The 18,494-nt window shown below is 38.6% G+C and overlaps 1 protein-coding gene across 1 annotated transcript in view; it reads left to right on the plus strand.

Moving 5' to 3' along the window:
• Nucleotides 1-18,494, plus strand: part of CERS5 (ceramide synthase 5) — a 52,701-nt gene that overhangs the window by 10,973 nt on the left and 23,234 nt on the right. The window contains 3 exon segments of the mRNA XM_042451513.1: nucleotides 9,735-9,840; nucleotides 14,855-14,985; nucleotides 17,096-17,153. Of these exon segments, the coding sequence (XP_042307447.1) occupies nucleotides 9,735-9,840; nucleotides 14,855-14,985; nucleotides 17,096-17,153 (295 nt within the window).

The following is an 18,494-nucleotide window of genomic DNA, read 5'->3' on the forward strand; positions in this document are numbered from 1 at the left end:
CAGCTGCCCTTACGTGTCTTAGTCTTCTTCTGATCTTGTTACTACAGTTTCCATGTTGATTGACTCACTCCAGGCATTCTTCTACTAAAGGATGTCCCCATATTTCATCTGTTAATAGTTTCATCTGCACATACCTTTCTTCAGTACAAGGCCAACTTTGTGAATAGTATTCAAACACGTCGTAGCCAGCTAGACATTGATTCTGATTTTTGATGAATAATTTTATCAGTGATTTCATGAATGGAAATGTGCAGTCCTTTCCAAAATAGGCTGAATACTGCCCACTCATATGACTGAACCATGTTCCAACAGTACCCCCTGTGTTCTTTAAATTGATTCTAAGTTTATACATGCCAATCCAGTCCATTGCTGCACTCAATCACTTATTCAGGATATTCACAGCTTCACATGTATCTGAATGAAAAGAAGAAAGCATACAAGTGACACCTCCACTTAAATGTCTGGTTGGTCTCTCCCAGCAATGCCATGTAGGTTTTAAAGAATGTGGGGGGAAATAATAGAACCCTGCAAAACCCAGAAGCACAGTTAAAGAGTCAGGAATCAGCTGTTCAGGCAGGAGTAGAACTCTTGGCAAATGGTGATTTCTACATCCAGTCTCAAAGACTGCCATGATCAGTTATAGCAAAGCCACCAAGAAGTCTGAAAGGATCAACATAGTCACATTCCCTGTAATTCTGTCTTGCCAAATTTCATCCCACATGTTACCTAAGCAGTTCCTAAGCCTGCCTGAAGGCTGATTAAAGTGACTTCAGAAAATAAGTTTCATCCACCAGTGGCTGGAGTTGGCAGGTCATCATTCTCAAGTACCTAATAAGGTGCGGAGGTGGTTACAGAAAATAAAATGTAAAATATCTACTTCAGCTTATCTGAAGTAGCTCTTTGGATCTCAGCCATTATGTTCCAGTGTTTACCAAGGCAATGAAAAAGATTTGAACCTTATATACAGCTTTACAGTACTGTAGTTCAGTCATGTCAGACTTTGATTCTTAGACATTTGCTGTCATTGAAAAGCCTAATGCTATTTGGGTCAACAAACATCTGTATGAAATTATACTTCTGGCTGATAAGTGGAATAAAACAAGCATAACAAGTGTTACGGTCGCTGCACAGGTGATTTGATTGCTGTAAATTTGTCCTTAAAATTGCACTGTTTTTAGAGAGTATTAATGTAGCAGAGGAGTCTAGCTGCCACTCGTTCAACATACGATGTAAGCTTGTTGGTTTTCAGTAAAGTAAACTGGGTGGCCTTGGGCAAGTCACACTCTCTCAATCTCAGAAAACAATGGCAAACTCCCTCTAAGAAATTTGCCAAGAAGATCCCCTGATAGGTTCTCCTTAGGTTTGCTGTAAGTCTGGAATGACTTGAAGACATACAACAACAAAACTGGAAATCAGTAAGGCTACAGCAGTATCTGAAAATAATTTCTGCCAAGCATTTTAGGTTTCTTCAGACTAAAAGCAAAATCAAGCTGGTTCAGTGATTTTCACTGAATTTTTTAAAGTGGTACACTTCAAGAAAAGAGTATAGATGTAATAAAAATTGAAGTATATTGAAGAACAAGTTTTTGTCCACTTGATGATTTGCTACCTCTGGTTGCATAGACTAATGGAACCAAAGGAAACACAACAGATGTGAACCAAAAAATAAGTTTCCAATCTGTGAGTGTCTTTTTAGTTGTTGGTCCAACCCTTGAGCTGCATGTGGATTATAATTGTTTTTGTCTTGTAGCTAGAGCTTTTTGCTGCAGTGACACTTGTGCAAGTTCTTTTGGATTGTTAGCCATTATTTTTTATTCTGTGCTATTGCCTTGTGTATCAGTAAACAAAAGATTTGTTTAGGGGTAGTTTACTGTTTTTTTAATGCCAAATTCTATATTGCTTCATTATAATCAATACGGTTGCTTCTCATATCTACGTGTATATCTGTGTCTGTCTCTCTCACTGTCTCTCTCTGTGTATAATTTATTTACTTAAAAGTATCTATTGTCCGGGCCCTAAGATGATGAAGAACAGATAAAACTATTAAGTATAAACAGTAAGGACATTAAAAACAGACTAAAAAAATTATTAGAAAATTTTAAAAACCTGTGCAGGGATAAGGCAGTGAGAAGAAGTCACCCCTGATTTAATGGGTCAAGGTCCATATAAAATGATGCAGTCTTAGCTGGCCACTAGAAAATGATGAGTGATGAAGCTAGTCTAACTTCCCTTGGAAGGGAGTAACACAGCTGAAGTGCTGTTGTAGAGAAAGCCCTGTCTTGTTTACTCATGCTGTCATGCTTAGCTTGTTGGGGTAGTGGGACATGGAACAGAGCTTCTGCTGAGGATCTCAAATCTCATTGTATTCCTGATATTGTTCTTATTTAAGATAGATAACAGATTTGGAGATACTGATTTTTGTCCTTAAATTTCTTTGTATGTTTACATTTCTTTTGCACATTGCTCTATTTGATATTGTTGGGGTGCAGGAAAGATAAGTGAGGAGGATGGGGACTGGGCACGCACCCGCCCCTCTTCCCCACGGACCTTTCCTGCCCCCCACCTGGCTCTCTGGAGCCAGTTGGGGGGCAGGAAAAATTAGTGGGGAGGAAGGGGACTGGGTACGTGCCCCGTCCTCCTCCCCATGGACCTTTCCCTGCCCCCAGCTGTCCCTCTGGAGACAGCTGGAGGCCAGCAAAGGTCTCTGGGGAGGAGCTACTGGAGCATGCCGGTGGCTCCTTCTCCCCCCGCCCTTTTCCCAGCCTTCAGCTGTCTCAGAGAGGCATCTGAAGGCCAGAAGAGGAGGAGCCACCGGCGTGTGCCTCTAGCTCCTTCTTCCCAGCGCCATTTTATGGCTTCCAGCTGTCTCTCTGAGACAGCTGGAGGCCGGGAAAAGTAGGGAGGAGGAGGAACAGGCATGTGAGTGCATGTTCTCCTCCCTGGCCCATGCCTGGCGAAATGGTGTTGTGTGCCACCTGTAGCATGCGTGCCATATGTTCGCCATCACGGCTCTAGGTCTTCCAGCATGATTCTGCCAGAAGTCACACTGAAGGACCTAGAGATTCTAGAGAGATGTTCTCTCATCTTACAAAAAAAGGTGTTTTTTTAATTGCAGTTTTTCCACTTTCACCCATGGGATTCTGTGCCCCTAACCCCAGCAGATGTGGAGGGCCCAGTGTAATATGAATATGCCAGTTTACACTTAGACCAGTTGGGCAGTGACATTCTGTACCAATTATAGTTTCTGAACTATCTTCTGCTTATTCAGCTTTTTATTAATCTGATATCTCATTCAAGCGGAAGATCAATAAAAAGTCATGTTGCACTTTAAAGAGTTTTATATTTATGATGGTTTAAGCTTTTGTTGAGTAAAGTCCACATCATCAGATGAATGCAGTGTGAATCTTATTGGCATTTAGACTACTCCATGAAATTATTTCACAATGAATGTGTTGTTCTTTAAGTGCCAGAAGTCTTTTTGTTTATTTGTCCCAACAGATTTGTGTTGTTGGTGGTGTGTACCTTCAAATATTTCCTGACTTATTGTGAACCTAATGTGAAGCTATCACAGGGTTTTATTTTTGCAAGATTTGTTCCGAGGATGTTTTACTTTGCTTTCCTCTGATCCTGAGAGAGTATGACTTTCCCAGGGTCACCCAGTTTCCATAACTGAGTGGAGATTCAAACTCTGGTCTCCACAGCCATAGGCCAATGCTCAAATCACTACACCACACTAGTTCTACTTCAGCACATTAACACACTGTATTTTTGGAAACAGTTAAAGGGTACAATATTGTAAATTAATCCTTCATAGTGGGTTATACAACTGGTTTTAATTTATTAAAACTTTTACAAGTGATTAAAAATGAAGGATAAACTACACAGCAGAAATTACTTGTTTAGATATTTCTGCCATTTAATTATATACTAGGGGGTGCTGAAAAGTTCTCAGCCCTACCAAGAAGGGAATGACATAGATACACACTTCTGAGAAGTACAGTTGAACCCGAGGCAAATCACTTATGAGACTACCTTGACATGTTTAATATGCATAGCCATGTGAACCCATGTTCAGTGTGAAACCCAAAGAGTTTGGTTATGCAATAAGCCTCTGAAATATGCAAGAGGCCATCTTAAGTAAAGCCATGTTCAATGACCAAATGTGCTGTTTGGAATGTGGGGAGGGGGGGTTGGCCAGAAAGGGAAGTACATTTCTGCCATCTGTCTAGGAATAATGCCCAAATGTCCTCCATTTTGATCATGCCTAAGAAACATGCATTTATATTAACATTTTTTAAAAATCATCAAATTTTTGGCATGTCCTCCATTTTTAAAAAATGTGTCCTACATTTGAAAATGTTGTCCCATATTATTTAATTATTTATTCCCCCCCTTGTCTGGGGGACACCAACCCGGCCCACGGCTCAAAAAGGTTGCCTACCTCTGACATAGAGCCACGAATTTTAAATGATATTCCACATATCCACCCTGAAGTTTGATGCACTTCACACGTCATTACTCAAATTTCTTTAACCCTTCCCCAAAATTCTGATATCTGGTCACTGAAATACTGCTCTGCTATTGCTATCACCTCTGAATTATTTGAAAATTTCCTTCCTTTCAAACTCTTTTTACGGTTTGGAAACAGGAAATAATCAGATGGAGCAAGACCTGGTGAGTAGAGTGAATGGTCTATGCACTGAAATCCCAAATTCTTCCAGACAGCCATCATCTTGCCAGTTCTGTGAGCAGGTGCATTATCCTGCAAAAAGAGAACACTTTTCTGCAGCTTCCCTAGCTGTTTTTCCTTTAATGCTTCCTTTAATTGGCTTAGCAGTATTGTGCTTTAACTGTTTGGCCCTTCTGAAAATAGTCATCAAAATACCTTCTTTATCCCCAAAAACTCTGGCCATGACCTTTCCTGCTGTCCTTTGACTCGTGAATTTCTTAAGCTGTGGAAAACTTGAGTGCTGCCACTGCAAGAACTGTTGTTTCTTCTCTGGACGTTTCATCAACAGTGACACTGCAAATTTATTCCCCCAATCCCTCAAAATGTTGCACAGTCAGCTTGGAGGATTCTATTTGATTTTTTTTTTTACTTGTTAGCATTCAAACATTTCGGCACCCATTTGGCTGACGGCTTCTGCATAGCTGCTTGTGGATTATAACCCAGTGGATTCTCAGGGTATCTCTAGTGTTTTAGCTGAGAGTTGCTAATCTGCCAAAATCTGATCATGAACATGTCCAATAATTTCAGGAGTTGACACTGTTCAAGGCCTCCCAGACCTTGCTGCATCTTTGGTCTCAAGATCTACATGCTGGAAGTTGGTATATCACTTCTTCACAGTTGACTATGATAGGCACTTGCCACTCAATGTTTGAATGGATTTCCTTTGGAGTTTTCTTCTGCAGGAACAGGAACTTCATGATGGCCCTATGTTCAACATTTGAAAATTCTACAATTTTCATTGAAATTATTCTATCAATGATCTGGAAAAAAATATAAAAATTAGAGCTTGATCCTGCAGATTAGCAGTTTACAATACAAAAGAACTCAGAATTTGGGAAGTGGGTCAGGTTGAGAACTTTTCAGCACCCTTCTTGAAGCATAAGACTGTATCTGCCAATATTGTACTTATCTGCATTGTCTTCTGTGGGCATGTATTTTCCTTTTTCTGCAGTGTGAACAGCAAGGGACAAGTACATATTTCTTGGAAATGTGCAAATTCAATGCAGTACTGGTAAAGGTTCTTAACTTCCCTCCCTCTCTACTGTCCTTCTTCCCTCCTCTTTTTTTCTTCCTCCACTCCTGATGTGATGCAGGAACCTATCCCTACTTTCCATGTTATTTCTGTCTCTGGTACCAGTTTTTCTGTGAAAGAAGTAATGTCCAATGTGACAGATCAGTTTGGCTCCACAGGTCCAGCCCTTGGACTCATATCAGTTACCTGCCCTTTTTAACTTAAAAACCCTTCACACATTTGGATCTCAGTCCTAAGGTGACACTTAGACAAGTGGATGTGTTGTTGATCATTGGGTTCAGTGTGGTAGTGACTGATCCTACTCATTAATTCTTATATGAAAACATACAGAGATAGCAACACCAATGATGTTTTGTATAATAAGTTAAACTAGCTGTAGACTTGCTTTGTAAATAGTACAATGTAATATCTTGGTTCGCACAAATTACACTTCTTCCTGAATTCCCTCCACACCCTCAACTCCTTTCAAAGCAAAGTTCCCTCTCATTTATTTATTTATCTATCATTTATTCAAGCCCTAATCATTTCTCAGTTCTTAACTGAACGTATTTAAAAGTTAGACAATCCGTTGGTTCTTTATTCTTTCCTCCATCTACTTTATTAACAGAGTTACGATATACTTCTGTGTCTTAATGCTCAATCAGAAATATAGTAACTGTAAGGACTTTTTTCACCCCTCTAACACCACTCTGTTACACTGAAGGCATAATGACATTTTTAAAAATGTGAGTCACAAACATAAAGGGACAGGGTTCTGCACAAAATACAAATAAAGTCAATTTCTCCCATAAAAGGTAGAGTGGGTGATATTACAATATTTACAATATTGTAGCCCCATGCAAGACAGTAGGTTAAGTCTGAGATACAAAATAGGAAAAGGGTTGTTGCCATACTGATGAGATCCTGAGATTGTTTCTCATTCTGATACTTCATCCAGAGTGACTTCAACACAAATTTTATTTCTTGTGGAAGGATATTATTTGATTCTCTTCAAATAGGTTAACTTATGCTTCTGTGTTGTTCATATCATCATCATCATTTTTTTTTTGTAATGGTAGGGCTTAAGACAGGTAGATTATTTGGAAGGGTATGTGCAGCACACCTAATTGGATGCGGTGTGAACTGAGCTCATAGATGTAAATTGGTAAATGTTTCCTAGTAAGCTTATGAATACCATTGTGGTATAGTGGTTTGAGTGTTAGACAGGGACTCTGAGAGGACAGAGTTTGAATCTCTACTCAGTCATGGAAACCACTAGGTAACCTCGGGCAAGTCACACACTCTCAGCCTTGACTAAGGTGATGACGAACTATAAGCATGTGGTTTTAAACAAAGCAATTTGATCTGAACATATTACTGAGTGCTTCCATTTGTTGTTAGTACAAAATGATGAGTGTAGCTTTTCACATGGTATCCAAGTGCTAATTTTCAGTGAAAAAATATTTGGTGATTTGTGCACTGGCCTTAAGATGATTTTATTACCTCTCCTTGCAGCCATTTAGCTACATATGAAGAGACCAGGTTTCTTTTTTAAACATCTCTCACCAGAAGTTAGCTCTGGTACTTCTGGCTTGAGGCTAGTCTGTAGGGTTCTTTACGAAATATCCTTCTCACATACATTAGGATTGATTCTGAATAGGCTGGGTCTACAGATTTGTCTTCAGAAAATTACATTTCAACAGTTATTAAAATAAATGGTGGCAGAGGTATGTGTTACCAGAGGAAATGCTGCATTGGTGCCAAAAAAACCACAAATTGGCTTTCGAATAATCCCAGTAAACATATTAGCAGCCTGCTTTGTTGATAAGATAGAAGAAAGTCATAGTGCATATAATTACTAAAGGACACCTTGGTTAATATTTGGATGAGAAACTGCCAGTGAACAGCAGGTGCTAGTGTAGGCTATATTTCAAAAGAAAGAACTGGCAAAACCATCCCTGAGGATCCATTGCCTATGAAAACCTTAGGAAATTCATGGGATCCCCCTAAATTGACAGGAGGCTTAAAAGCACATAAACAAAGACAAGATTTAGAAAGGTTTTGCAATATCCTTCCTATGCCCGCAATAATTAATTGATGTGATGGAAATTATTGTCCTTGCACCAATTTAGGAAAGTTATCCATACTATCATGGTGTCTGTATCTAATTTGCATATGTATGCTTGCATTTAGGCTAAATGTGTTTGGGCATTGTGGAGGATTTTAAAATTGGTTCCCACTTTTGTCTGTTTCTGTGATTTCAGACATTCCAATAGTAGCTCCATCTGCGAATTTTTTGAGTCAAGTATTATGGAGAAAGGGGTGATTTCAAACAATATAAAAAGCCAGGATACAGTAGTAACCCAGGCTTTTTGTGTACTGTTAGCATGAGCTTTACCCTGTAGTAGTTTATCATGGTATTTTACCATTCTGGTTTTTCTATGTCCTAAACTGTTTAAAAATAAGTGGTACAGTTATATATTAGTTTTTAATGTATTCATCAGAAATATGGCATGATACTCTGAGGCTTATATACAAATGCTAATAAATGTAAAATATGTTCCTTGATAAAAGAATGTGTTTTCACATGGAGGGAGAAGGAAGCAATAATAGTTCAGACAGCCATGAAAATTAAAGCAAATCTCTAAATGAGAGGCTGTCAGGTTATAGACTTCCAGATGTTAATGGACTGCAGCATCTGTCTCCCCTTAACATTGGTATGTGGTTAGGGCTGATGGAAGTTCCAGTTGAACAACATCAGTAGAACTACAATTGTCCAGTACTCTTCCCTATTTAAAACAAAAAATGGGAGAAGGTGAAGTCCAGTAAATCACCTATCCAGCTCTAGTCAGACTATAGGGTCTCTTTTCTCAGACCTGTGACTGTCTGCTGGTGCATAGAGCCAGTTGGAATGCAGTTGCTGTTCTCAGTTCACCACCCTCTAACTTCAAAGGTGCTTTTGGATGAATACTTTGTGATAATACCTGGCTGCAGTTCTCTCCTCTGCTACCTTGTCCAGATGAGACTCTGTATTCGTTAACCCTCTCTGTGTTGTCTTTCTCTCTCAAGTCTTTTACTCTCCTGTATCTGACAAACTCCTTTGTTTTTTTATTTTTATTTGTTTTTTGCTTTAAGCATTTTTTTAATGGGCTGTGGTGGTAAAGCTTCTTATTACTCTATGTTAGGGTCCTGATCCATTTTACAATGTTTTTGCCCAGCTTTGTTCAGAAAATCCACTACTCTAGATTCTTTCTGCAACATAGATTTTTCTAAAAACATTAAAGTAGTGGCAGTATTAACCGTCAGAATGAAACTGAGAACTTTGCCAGCAGTTGATGTCACAAGCATTAACAGAACAGGAAACCTAAATAACTTTTCAACTCTTGATCAGAAAGTCATCAAACCACAAACCTGAAGGAAGTACTTCAATATTTTTCACCAAAATTTGAAATCAGTATACTTTATACCAATAATACCCAAACTCGGGTCTTCGAGATGTTTTAGACTTCAGCTCCCAGAAGCCTTGGCTATCCTGGCCAATAGTTTAGGATTCTGGGAGCCAGAGTCCAAAACGCCTGGAATGCCAGAGTTTGGGAATCACTGCTGTATACTATATGCCTGTTTGAACATTTTGAAAGGGTAAAGATCATTTTTCAACACTTGTTATCTTGTACTTATAAAGTTTGCCAAAATTGTAGAGATCTTCCAAGTAGATAATGAAGTAATAGCAGATATCATTTGAATAAGCAATACTGTTTTGAGGCCTAAAATGGCATTAGTAACCCCCTCCCCAATTTGTCTTAATGAGAGGGTTCACCAGTTTGCCCCTTTAGTACTGTGGAATATGACTAGACTATATGGAGGGATGAACTTTTGTTGCCTGACTATTAGTGTGACATCAGAATTGCTCTTGAGATTGTTTCATATAGATGTTGAGCTTCCACATTTTTGCTGTTGTGTTATACATTACTTGTTTGGGATTGTTTTTTCCAGATTTATTGCCAAACCATGTGCTGTACATCTTGACATTCAAGATAATGGACCTCGCAGAGCTCAGCCCAATGCAATTCTAGAAAAAGTGTTTACATCTATCACCAAGGTGAGTGGTGCTTCAGATTTTACTTGGAATCTATAAAATAGATTGGTGGGGAGGGGATAGAACCAAGTGCTGCCTTTAAATCCTTGGAGAAAAAGATAATTAGAATAATTAATATAATTAATAAAATAAAATAATTTTTAAAATATAAATGTAACGTAGGCGCTTTACAGACTGCCCAAAAGGGCAGTCTGAAAAGCACCTTCATTTGCTGTCTGGAGGAGCCTCTGTGGCCAAACTGTGCGGCTCCTCTGCGCAGCAAAAAAGAAGCTGCAAAATGCAGCTTCTTCTTGCAGCATGCTAATGACGCTGCGAGGTGCCAATGACGCACTCACAATGGCATTAGCGCCATGTGACGTGCGGACATGGGCACCGCCATTTTCTACGCGCCAAGCACGTACTAGGGTTAGGGGCGTCCAGAAAGGACGCCCCTTTCTAACCATAGTACGTACTCAGCATGTATTAGGGTGCCCATTTGTAACAGGCCTTAGCTAATATTCCCCTCTCCTCACAGTTCTGCTGCTGCAGTCCAGGAAAAATACACTCCTTACCACAGTTGTGAAAACTGGATTATCAGAGGCACATTTAAATGTTATGGAATGCAGCTCCTTAATTTGTTCCCCATATATTTATTTTTAATTCAGCCCCCCTTCCCCTAAGAGTGTGAGTGTGTGTTTCTGGTGGAGAAATCAGCAGTCAGGCTACAACTTCATAACCAACCATTATTTTCTATGAGCTATCGGTAAAATCTAATCCTACCCCAGTACTACTCTAACAGATAGTTGTTTGAATAATGAGGCCTTAACACAGAATTCAACAGAATTTGGGGGTTTTGGTAAACAAAAACAGCTTGGATATATTGTTGTATGTAATTGCAAGCATAGAAACCTGTCTTCCACAGAAGATGCATTTTAGATTAAGCATGTCAGTTTCTTTAGGACAAATATGAGAACGTATCATACTTATAAACATCCCAATTTATGGGGGGAAATGACAGAAGGCAATCACACTACAATATGAAGTTTCACAGGTGTTCCAGAGAGCAGTATATTTTCAATTAATTAATTAATTAATGTTTTTTATCAGTAGGTGCATAAGTCTTCATCTGGTCTTCTCAGTCCTTCATAGGCAAGCATAAGCAGATTTGATAAGGACGCAACAACCTTGACAGTATTCTGCCAGCCAACACACAGTGTGCCTATAATGTGCAGGACTAAAGGATCAATTTGGGGCCCACCAGAAACTAGGAATGTGGACCTCTTTCCCACAATAACAGCACAATCCCTTATCTGTTACATACAATCTAATATGCTATGAAAAGAGTTTATTTTAATTGTGAAATTACTGTTCCATATTCCACATTTCTGAAAAATGTCTGCCTTCACAATATTTGCTTAATAATAACACCAAGCTTGAGAGTTCTATAGATTTGCTAACTATTTTGTAACTTTTTGGTAATTGATAAAGGGATTATCTGACAGTCTTGGTTTTTTAAAAATTCTAATGGACCAGTGTGGTTGGAAATATTAGATAAATTGACTTTAATGCTTTTTGACCTTTCTCATTGTAAAATTACACATTGACTCCCTATGTCCCTTGCATGCTCACACTAGGTATACAGGATGGTTAGATGGAATAACCATTCTTGTCTTATTGTAGTGTGTCTTCAAATTATGTTGAGTACTAACTTGCTGAAACTTCTTTCAGATCCACCCACAGTCACTAGTAATGTGCAAACAAAGCTGTAGTTGTTTCTTGTAAATCTCACTTAATAATATAAGTGAGGACATTTCATATTTGTTTACAAAAGCAGAATTGATTTTTTTTAGGTGCAACATTTCAGAAGGCAAACATTCAGAAGGATTTGCAAGATATTTGTAAATCAGATATTCATAAGCTGCTTCCTGTTTTTTCCTTGGCTTTAATATTATATATTTTAAGACTGGATGGAATATATAATAAATGTTTATGGTTAGTTTAATTTACAGATGACATTGTCCATATTTGCACTGAAAGTGTGACAGACACACTGTCAGCAAATATTGCCAGGGAAAACAGCAGCACTTGCTTTCACTGTTTTTTACAGTGTTGTCTCTTCTTGACTATGCAGGAAGAACTCTGGCACTTGTAGTTCTTGCTAAGATGGACCATGTCAAATAGAAGAGAACAAACCTTTCTCTTAATCTCACCCGGTTCTAGTTTAGCCCTAGTTTAGGGCTAGTTCTAAAGAAGGGTCTTAGGCTAGAGCTAGATCCGGAAGCCCACAAGTTCAGAATGTTTCAGATTGCTGAAACATTCTAGGTATTCTTAGTTCTTTCTTATAATAATGGGAATTACAGTGTGGCTCTACCCCTCTGGATTCCTGGGGCCCTCTAGACTTTTGGGCCTCAATAAAATGTACCTCCCACCCATGTTGAGCCCTTGGTGATTCAGTTGCTTGTGAAGGAGACAGGAAGGTGCAGATATGTGCAACATTATAGTAAGTTCACTTTGTATCTCTTCCTTGTACCAGTTTAAGCAGCATAGCTCCTCTTTGAATGCAGCTGTTGAAGCTTGGTTAGACAGACACCACACATTAGGTGTCCCTTCATCCCTACCAGTTTGTGATTCCTCCATTTCTAGGGGCAGCAAAATGATAATTCTAGATGTTTTCATTCTTGCTGATGCCACAATTGTGCTAAGTGATACAGCCCCCTCCTGTGTTCAGTACTATGAATACTGTTCAACATTTAGGTCCCCCTCCTGCCTCTGTTTTTGAGCCTCGTGATGTTACCATTGGTTAGCACTGAGCACAATGTCTCTTTCTGTCCTGACTCAAGGCACATGCAAACTCCAGCTGCAAACAGCCTTATATTTTTGCTTCTTCATGAAGGGTGAAGCACAACCTCTTTTCTGACACAATGCAAATGTCTGCAACACAAATATGGATTCCATTTGGGCTGCAGACAGCTTTTCACTATCTATTACATCTCTAATCATAGAAATGAAGGCTGCAAAAGGTCACCTTCTGTTTTCTAAGGAGTTGTGCTGAAATCTGAAGCATAAATTACCAGTCATCTATTCTCAAATATTCTTAAATTGACAGACCATAGTATTTACTCTTTGTTGGTGAGTGCCTGTGTCTGGGACTGCTGATTTTATTAGAGAACTCTTCAGATTACAAACTAAGGTGTAGGTAGTGAAACAGTGTACAGTTGGCCCTTCCATTACACAGAGATCCATTCTGCCCCGGCATATACTGTGTAAGCTTGAGCACCATTGAAAACAATGGGGTTCATGCATGCGGCATGGTGTGGGTGCCACATGCACACATGCCATTGCTGCTTCTGGCACATGGCTTCACAGCATAAGCTGAAAGCCGCGTATGGAACACTTGCGTATGACGTGGGCGCACTGTATATCATTTTGAGGCAATTCAAGCACATAAGGAAGAGATGTACTGGGATTCAGGTCAGTACAGTGTCCAAAACACATTTTTTGTGACTTCCATGACAACATTTTCTTATTAATGTGGGGTAAGATTAATTTCAGAAGAAATTTCCTCCAAGCCTAAGTTGTAATTCTATATGGGACTTGGAACTGAAATCAGGCAAGCTACACTTTTGTTATCATGGATTGTTTCTGTTTCCTATTCTTCTTCCCTGATTATTGTTTGTTTGTTTTCCTTTCATTTATTCTTTAAACTGGGCTGCTCTGTTGAGTTACTCAGAACATTACAGATGCATCGTCATTTATCAGGAAATAAACTTGATACCAGAACTGAGAGCAAAATTTTATTAATGTAAACTTATTTGTGTTGTCATTAGTGCACCCCCCCAAAAAAAATTATGGATTTATTTATTTTATTAATGCTAAACTGGATAAGTCTGGATGCTGCAGGGTCACATAATGACATAATTACTTAACTGTGGCTTTAGTACTATGTGCTAGAGCAGAAAGGAACCCTGACAAAGCCTCAGGCTTAAGCATTCCCTCTCCCTTCTCCTTTTTCTACATGCCTTGGGGAATGAATAAACGAGTGTAAAATTTATAATGTACAGCTTATATGCAAGAGTGGAATTGTGGTTTAAACACTCTAATCAGTTGGTAAGCAAGTCAGCTTCAAGCCCTGGATTGTAGTTGGTTAGTGTAGCAAAATGGAGACTATTTTAAATGGTGATCCCTGTTCCACACGTAACAACAAGTGTGCATTTCCACCCTAGGAATTGTGCAAAGTGGAACTTAAGCTGCTTTGTTTCTTTTGACTATATGAGTGGAGGAGTGGGATGTGTGTGCTTGAACCTGATCCTTTGCAATGGTTCTGTTCGTCTTACACAGCTAGCATTAAAGTATTGTTTAGTGCTGCATGCAGATGTGGCCAGTGGTTGTTTGAACGTCAAACCCCCTACTGTGACCTAGAGATTCCATTATAAGGGTACTGCTGAACTCGTATTTATTTTGGCTGCTTTTGTGAGTGAAATCCCTTGGCAAGTGTAAGATTGGTTGTGAAAGCATTTCCAAAGAAAGCTAATTTTGTTGAAGCCTGGCATTACATCATTTTTGGCTGCAAAATGCCAAAAAATAAAAAATAAAATAAAATAAAAATCAAGAGAAAAATTAATCTTTTTGGTCAAGGGGGATGTTAGTTGTTTTAGTAATTTTTTGAAAGAAACAGGTAAAATGAAAATAATGCCAAATCAATAAGTTTAAAATGTAAAATTAATGTAAGGCTGTACAGATATGTTAGGCTTTTTGTTTACTGCTTTTGTTTTTGTTTTAGTATGTTATTTCTTTGTAATTTTAGTTTATGTATTGCTTATAGACATTTTTGATTCATTCCTGTATGACTGAATGTTTGTCCTCTGAGTTTGTTTCTTAGACTAAATGTTTAACCAATGTTACTTTTCCAGGCAGAATTTCAGATAATAAGCAGCAGGTTCTGAATCTAAAAATAATTGGCCAGAAATCAGAAGCACCTGTTTTGAAAGATTGCTAAGAAAGAAAAGATAAGACTTTATATTTGTTTGATTTCTTCCAGTGCCCAGATGCAAAAAGGTTAGAGGGTTTGTCAAAACAGCTTGACTGGGATGTCCGAAAAATCCAATGTTGGTTTCGTCATCGGAGGAACCAGGATAAACCAACCACCCTTGCAAAGTTCTGTGAGAGCATGTAGGTTTGTGTGGAGTCTAACTCCTGTAGTTCAGTTGTTGTGTTTGTAAAAGTTGACATCTTGTGAGTATTGAGACAAAGATGGTCTTTTAAACTATTATTTAAGTAGCAGTATGTAGTATAAAATGTTTACTTTTTATTTGTAGCATTAGAGGTAACTTGGATGTTTATTACTCGTTAGCTTTGGGGGTGTAACTGTACGTTCCTGGGTAGTGATGCTTGTTCCTTCATCTTTTCGAGCTATAGCATTTATAAATTACCAGTACCACTTACCATCTGAATACTCAGTAGCACTAGTAGTTTATTCAAGCAACTATTAATTTGTTTTCAGAGTTTTTTATTTTTATAAAATTAACTTTTATCTTTTGAAGATATTTTCCAAAACATCTGGATTTTTCCTGGACACTTGTTCCTTTTCTGTCCTATCTAAATTTATTTTCTTACCCTTTTATGCATGGCCTCTATCACTATAGTATCTGAACATCTTTGCCTTCCTGCCTGCTCCCTCTGTGGCTTCTACCTCTATTCTCCAGTGGCTTCCTCCCCAAGATATTTGTCTTAGGTGAGTGGAAGTCTCATTTGACCTCCATCTATCTTTGGTCTATATTCTAAATTGGAAACTGTTTAAATGCATGATAGGGAATTTCTTGTGTGTGTCAATTAGATTACAAATTCTTGTGAGTGTCCACTAGACTACAGAATTGTTATTAGATATCCATATAATATTTTCTTCTACCACAGAGCTACCATAGCTGTGTGTGTTTTGGGTGTTTTATGGATCAAGGCTTCATTAAGTGAAATCTACGAATTCATTTTAATGTGAGTGTCACAGAGTTTGCTGTTGACCATCTTACCGTGCACCAAAAAATGGTTTGTGAAGTCAGAGGCTTTCACGGCTGGCGTCCATAGTTTTTTGTGGGTTTTTTTTGGGGGGGGGGCTATGTGGCCATGTTCTGAGTTTATTCTTGATGTTTTGCCAGCATCTGTGGCTGGCATCTTCAGAAAATGCTGGCATGGAAGAGAGTGGGGTATATATACTGTTGGTTGAGAGGAAGTGATTTACATGTTAATTTGTATTTTATTCTGTTGTTGAATGGCAAGGCCTCAGAGTGTCTATTTAATTTCCCAGATCCATTGTCTGCTGGGGTACCACCATGACCTGGTTACTCCAGCTCAGACATCAGAAACGCCTCCAGACCCAGAAAAAAAAAACACACCATAGGAATGAAGACAACCACCCAAAGGGAGAGTATTTTTACAATACATTAAAGGAGTCACAGACAGAATAGGGGAACTGGTGAAGAAGCACAACTTCCAAATAGTTTACAAACTGACCAAGAAAATCCAGCAAATGCTTTGCTCAGTAAAGGACAGGAGATACCCTCTCACGGCTGCAGGAGTTTACACAGGAGTTTAAATACGAATCAAGGCACACAAGAGATACTGCAGACTGGGCCAGCCAGAAAAATCAGCAGTAGCAGAACACGTTATAAACCATCCTGGCCATAAAATGCTGTTTGAAAACACTGAAATTCTGGACCATGCCAATAAGTATTAGATCAGAATGCACAGGGAAATTTAAATCCACAAACACCTGGACAACTTCAGCAGGAAAGAAGAACCCCTTAAAGTAAACAAAGTTGGGCTACCAGTCCTGAAAAACACCAAAATCAAGACCTAGCAAATGCACTTGAAAACCACCAGGGTGAGGGGGGGTTTCCCAGCAGACAGTGGATCACTAATTAAATAGACACCTGAGGCCTTGCCATTCAACAACAGAACAATACACAAATTAACATGTAAATCACTTCATCTCAACTAACAATATATATATATATATATATATATATATACTCCACTCATTTCCATGCCAGCATTTTGAAGATGCCAGCCACAGATGCCAGTGAACGTCAGGAAAAACTCTTCCAGAACACAGCCACTAGACCAAAAAAACCCCACACAAACCTATAAAAACACTGGTTTTTCAGAGTGGGAATTATTCTTAGAGTTTTTTAGGTTTCCCTCAACTGAAGTGGACTCTTACTTACTGTTTAATAAGATCAGGATTTTTGTGCTATGTATTAAATTCTTACCTGTTTTTCATTTCCAGGTGGAGGCTAATATTTTATTTATGTATATTTATCTATGGACTCAAATTTCTTTGGACGGTGAGTGATTGGTGCAGTACCTAATTTATACTTAGTGGGATTATTAATTGTTCCCAGTGCTTAGTTTAACTACAGCATGGCACAGGAGGTAAGGTAGCATTTATATAATGCTTCATCATAGAAATGCTGTAGGTCTGTCTCTTTCTGACCACAGAACTAGATAGACCTGTTTATGATTTGCAATACCTTTGTCCTTTGTTCCTTGGAAAGGATTCTGATCTCTATCTTAGAAATTGTAGTTGCGTGATTGTCATGTGCAAGAGGACAAGTACTATGCACCTACAGAGAGCACACTCTCACTTCTATGAATACATATTAAGAGGATGACTGGAACATCAATTATATGCAAATGATGCATCCTTTATCTTCTATTTCTACTTTGATGCTCTTTTTAAAACAGTTTGCTTTGGCCTTAGGTTATAAAATAAAGCAAAGTAAGTGAGAGCTTGGAATAAATATAGGCCAGGGGGTAACCCTCTCCCTTAGCTGTTAACAGGTTCAGTTTGACCCCACAGATTTTTGGGGGGAAAACATAAAATATTATGCTGTTCAGTTAAGAAACTGAAGGAAGCCCCTTCCCAAGTTTCATATTCATAACAGTGGAATTGTTTTGAGTTGTGAGCTCCACATCCCCTAAAGGGTGTGGAGACCACGAGGAGGGGAGCATTTATTTTCCACATGCTGGGGCCCTTAAAATTGCCCTGGGAACCTAAACGACAGCTTGGGGGCTGGACTTTGCCCATCCTTGGCTTGGATTTTTCTGAGACTGCTGCATTGTTTTGTGCTGAAGTAAAGAGCATCACTACCTCTTTGTCAGATAACTTGAAAGTTTCAAATCTTATTGAAACCCCAAAATGCTGCTGTTGACACTTGGATTCAGGCACAAGGAATGGGAAATCTCTGGTCATATTTTTTTCCCAATCTGCTGTACAGGGTGGTTGTTTTTTTTTTTAAAGCTCATCATCTGATTGGTGGCACACTGGTGTAAACTTGTTACTTAACGCACTATATTCTGAGAAAGTTCAATGTCAAGTTCCCATCCACTGTCTGTTCTGTTTAAACTACTGGGACTAATACTGCAACTCTAAATGCAGCTCTAAACAACAATGATATCTCTGTGAACTGAGAAAAGTGGTTGTCTAAAATCCCATTAATTCTGTCTACTGGCTGAGAGTGCGAGTTGCTTATAAACATTTACAGATTCAATTGAAATTGCAGTGACGTTGAAATTATTGGTTATTAAGTAATAAGATGAAAAATAAAAGGTTACATAACAAACGGAAATTTCTGACTTTTCTTTTTCTAAAAAAAAATAGTTTGAACTTAAAGGTGATTGTAAAG

The sequence above is a fragment of the Sceloporus undulatus genome, chromosome 2 (assembly GCF_019175285.1).
Source record: "Sceloporus undulatus isolate JIND9_A2432 ecotype Alabama chromosome 2, SceUnd_v1.1, whole genome shotgun sequence".
NCBI lineage: Eukaryota > Metazoa > Chordata > Lepidosauria > Squamata > Phrynosomatidae > Sceloporus > Sceloporus undulatus.